General features: G+C 48.3%; 2 protein-coding genes across 2 annotated transcripts in view; one reads left to right on the forward strand and one right to left on the reverse strand.

Annotated features, from left to right (window-relative positions):
- The window catches only part of TYW3 (tRNA-yW synthesizing protein 3 homolog (S. cerevisiae)), an 8,490-nt gene extending 8,296 nt beyond the window's left edge, over positions 1 to 194 (reverse strand). Inside the window, exon 1 of the mRNA XM_009994578.1 lies at positions 12 to 194. Coding sequence (XP_009992880.1) covers positions 12 to 194 — 183 coding nt within the window. The remainder of the gene's footprint in view (positions 1 to 11) is intronic.
- A 119-nt stretch (positions 195 to 313) lies between these two features.
- Positions 314 to 4,521, forward strand: part of CRYZ (crystallin, zeta (quinone reductase)) — a 5,970-nt gene continuing 1,762 nt past the window's right edge. The window contains exons 1-4 of the mRNA XM_009994567.1: positions 314 to 424; positions 730 to 882; positions 1,940 to 2,103; positions 2,869 to 2,920. Of these exons, the coding sequence (XP_009992869.1) occupies positions 314 to 424; positions 730 to 882; positions 1,940 to 2,103; positions 2,869 to 2,920 (480 nt within the window). The remainder of the gene's footprint in view (positions 425 to 729; positions 883 to 1,939; positions 2,104 to 2,868; positions 2,921 to 4,521) is intronic.

Consider the following 4,521-nt stretch of genomic DNA (forward strand, 5'->3'; position numbering starts at 1 on the left):
GGATGCGGGGCCGGGATGCGGGGCCGGGTCCCGCAGCCGCCGGGCTCCTCCGGGCCGTTCCCGGAGCCCTGCCCGGCTCTGCCCCGGAAAGGCCGGTGCTCGGACACCCCCCGAGCCCCTCCCCCGGTGGGGTTCGTGTTCTGCCTTCTGCCGAGGGCGGGGGAAACCCCCAGGCAGACGCACCCCGCCGACATTCCCGCCAGGAGCCAGGCTGTTTGGTCGGTCTGTTTGCTCTCCTGGTTCTGAAGGTGCAGGGTGGGTTGCGAAGGCAGCGCCGGGTGGTGTTTGTGTCCCCCCAGATGCTGGGGAGCCCATGGCAGCCACAAGGGGTGTGATGAGGGCTGTCCGAGTCTTTGAGTTTGGGGGCCCTGAAGTGCTGAAGCTCCAGGCAAACGTCTCCGTTCCCGACCCAACAGAGAATCAGGTAGATAAGGGCTGTGTGGAGGGGTGTGGTGGTATCGGGCAGCAACAGGTGCTCTCAGAGCAGAAGGAAGAATGCAAACACAGAACTTTTCACCTGGGATATGTAGGTTTTCCTCCAGGAATTCACAGGACCTGAGACATCACGTTTAACAAACGTGGGGCTTTTCCTCTTCTGTGGGTGCTTGTTCCATTCAACACTGGGGTTTTGATAGTTTTAAGAATTTAGTTGAAATGCTGTGATGCTGTGCTGTGAATTCCAGTCCTCAATGTTTTGAATGGCTGCTGAAAGAGCATCTTTTCCTGCAGGTGCTGATTCGAGTCCACGCCTGTGGGGTGAACCCTGTGGAGACCTACATCCGCTCTGGGAGCTACGCCAGAAAGCCAGCCTTGCCCTACACCCCTGGCTCAGATGTGGCTGGTGTCGTGGCAGGGGTTGGGGAGCGTGTCACTGCTTTCCAGGTAGTTACACACCAGGTTTCAGGTCATTGTTTCCCTCTCCGTGTGACACTGCTCCTGGCTGTGCTGCTTGTCGTGGTGACATCTCTGGAGGGAGGTCCCCTTCCTGGCTGGGGCTGGGGCTGCTCTGTGGGGACTCATCCCTGCTGCTGGCCCCGAGAGCTGGGGGCTCTCAGGACAGGCTCTCCAGTTTGCCTGCTCTAGGCACCAATGCCAGGTGTGCACAGGTTGTTCTTGGGGACGGTGTTTATGGCACACGTGTTTGAAGTTGGGTGCTCCCTGTTTGGGGTGATAATCTCACACAGAATGGAAACGTGTTCTGGGAAGTTTGTTTGGGAAATGGAAACTGTTTTTATTTTACTGGCTTATAAAACTGCATCAGTTACCTGTTTGTTGTTAAAACTGTTCAAGGACTTTACTCTTAGAGTTTCTCAAGGAGAAGGTCTGGCACAGGAGAAGGCAATGACCAGTTTGCTGAAAGGGACCTGTGAAATTGATTTAGTGGTAAAATCTTTTCTTCCTTTCAAGTCTGTTGGTCTCAAAAAACATAAGAATTGTAGGTAAAATTACAATTTCCTGGCTTGGAATTTACGTAACTGTTGTAAGAGAGAGGATACGTTTGGTTACGTAGAGAGGTAACCCTTAGGGGGTTGTAAGAGTGTTCATTTCTCCATGTTTAAACAAAAGTAATGGAAGAATGTTCCCTTTGTGTTTGTAAAAACTTTTGGGGTTTTGTACTTGGAATCTGTGGATGGAATTCTTCAGTGTTCAAGCTCATTAAGGTTAATATTAATGAGACAGTAGGTTTGTGTGTTACCCTGTAGAGTGGGGATTAAGATTATGATACTGAAGTCTAAGTATATGAAATGATGTGGTTTGTGTTGCATTGGCTTTATCTAATTGCATTGATAAGAATATCCTCTGTGACAAATAGAACTGGTTATTTTTAATAGGAGAGCTGTAAGAAATAGCTGAAATTTCTGTGACCTGCTCTTAATGTATGTGAAGGGACATATAAGGGAGATGATGAATTTCTCCATTTCCTTTCTCTCCTTTCTAGAAAGGGGACAGGGTTTTTACCGTTGGCACCATCTCTGGAGGATATGCAGAGTATGCAGTTGCTGCAGCTGACAGGGTCTTTCCCTTGCCTGATAAACTGGACTTCAGGCAGGGAGCAGCCATTGGGATACCCTACTTCACTGCTTATCGTGCTCTGCTCCAAAAGTAAGTGCCAAACCCTAACTCTGGGTGTCTTGCTTCTGAACATGTTCATGGTCCTGTAAAACGAGGGGAGATCAATGAGTGGGAAATGTTTAAGACTCTGAAATTAAATTTATGACGCTGATGGAATGGTCAGATAATTGTTAACAGGAAGCTACAAGCTGCCTTTTCCAGTGAAGTATTTCATCTCAAGAGAACAGACCTGGAAAGGCTTCTTCAATAAGTACAGTGGAACTCTTTCAGTGCTCACTGGGATTTTAGCTGGGAAGAAACCAAGCATAGTTCTAATTTCTGCATGGGGGGCTGTGGTGTGGAGCAGCCCCCCTGCCCCTCAGGAGCTCTTCCAGGGGTCCCTGCCTGCAGTCCTGCCTGTTGCTGGGGCAGAGCAGCCAGGGAAAGCCTGGCTTCCAGTCTGCTGCCTGAGACCCTAGGACTGGGGATCTGGTGAAGTTTGGTGGGACCAATGGCTACCACTAGTGTGGTTTATTTTAAGCTCTGTAGCAGGTGAAGACCTTCAGTAAGTTCCATGCCAGGCTGTTGGTGGCTGCTCATTGCATGTTGACATAGTTCTGTGTTACTTACATTCACAAGGGGTATTATTTATTTTGCCTCCTTGTTTTCCCAAAGAGGCTAATTATGCCTGTTTAGCCACAACATACTTTGGAATTAATACTGTGTGAAATGATATTTGATGTCAGTACGTGCAATCTGATTCTTAATGATTATGTGCTGCAATCATGATGACAGTATTTCCTGCTTCCCATGCAGAGGGCGTGCCAAGGCAGGGGAGAGTGTGCTGGTGCATGGTGCCAGTGGAGGGGTAAGTCTCTGCTGAAGGCAAGTGGTAAGAAATGCTGCTTTCTGTCCTTGGGTCTGCTTAGGGTCATATGCATATCAATTAATGGGTTAACAAAATTAGAGGTTTATTTCAGACACTTCAGGATATTTTTTTCTGTGCTGTGAAGCTGCATGAGGGATTGTGTAAAGGCCCCAGCACAGAGGGTGACACAAAAACCACATGGCTGCAGTCAGAAGTTGGTCTGGAAGCTTTATAACCCATCTTCCTGAGACAAAACTAGCAGCAGAAAGCTGTGCTTTAAAAACACATACCAGTTGTTCTCTGTTCTCTGAGTAGCATCTCTGGTGTGTAGCAACTGTGCACTTCTGGGGTGCTGCACCTGGTGACTGAATGCTTTGGCTTTATGTGACAGGCTGACTTTGGGTCTCTCTGACACAACATTCCAGTTTAATTTGTCCCCCATGCTCAGCACTTTGTTCCTCAGCCTCTGCTGATGCACCAAACAGCTGCTGCAAACGGGCAGCGTTTCCTTAATTGTTTGGTAGAGAGCAAAAGGGTGAGTATGGCAGTCTCCTCTGAGGGGGAATTCAGATCTCATTCTGAGATCCTAGAATAACATTAAGCATCAGAGCCTCTTTTTTTTCTTAAACTAAATGTAGTGTTTCTATTCTTAATTATTTTGTGTTTCCTGAAAAGATAGACTGCCTTTGGTTTGCAGAAGCAGGTGGTGCAAATCAGTTGTTCTGTGGCCTTGCAGCCAAGGGATGCCTGTACAACAGTGAGATGTGCATGGGTATGAAGCACCTGCTGAGAGGAGATGGTTTGTGCTGCATCTTTTCTTTCAAGTGATCCTGACTTCCATAGCAATTCTTAAAAATGTACCTCCTTTTAATCTGAAAATCAGTCTGGCCACGTTCTATTTTAATTGATGGTGGTTTGTTTTTTTTTTTTCATTTATTTGAAAACTCATGATCTGCTGTTGAGAAAACAAGGTTGGCAAACAGCTTGGGTAGATCCTGGCCAGGCAGATCACCAGAGTAGATTTTTCAAGCAGCCTGGCCATTTATTTTATGTGTTTTTCATACATACAAACTGAAATAACAGAGGCACAGACTGGAGGTTTCATGGCCTTTGTTTGTGTATCTATTTATTTGTTTATTCTTGCCCTCTCCCTCTCTGCATGTCCTCAAGATGTCCAGGAGCAGCCTCAGGAAGCTGAGCAGCCAGGACTGGAGCCCAGGGAGGCTCCAGAGTGTCAGCTCTTCCCACCTTCTGCTTTCGTGTGTCCATGGCACAGTGCAGAACCCCAGAGGTGGCACTGGTGTGAGCACTGGTGTGCCCCAGGGGAGCACTGGTGTGCCCCAAGGGAACACTGGCTCAGACACTGGGTTTTGGAGGCAACCCTCACCTCTGGATATCCTCTGGAGTGCAGAGCTGATTGGTGTGCAGAGTACAGGGAGAGTTTGGTTTCTAAAGAAGTGTCCTCAGTCTGTGGCAGGTGCAGGAGTGGTGTTTGTTAAGGAGACCTGGGTGGTGTTAAGGAGACCTGGGTGGTGTTAAGGAGACCTGGGTGGTGTTAAGGAGACCTGTGCTCGCAGGGTTTCCTTGCACTAGATGAAGCT

Source organism: Chaetura pelagica, unplaced genomic scaffold, assembly GCF_000747805.2.
Source record: "Chaetura pelagica isolate M959 unplaced genomic scaffold, ChaPel_1.0 scaffold243, whole genome shotgun sequence".
Lineage (NCBI taxonomy): Eukaryota > Metazoa > Chordata > Aves > Apodiformes > Apodidae > Chaetura > Chaetura pelagica.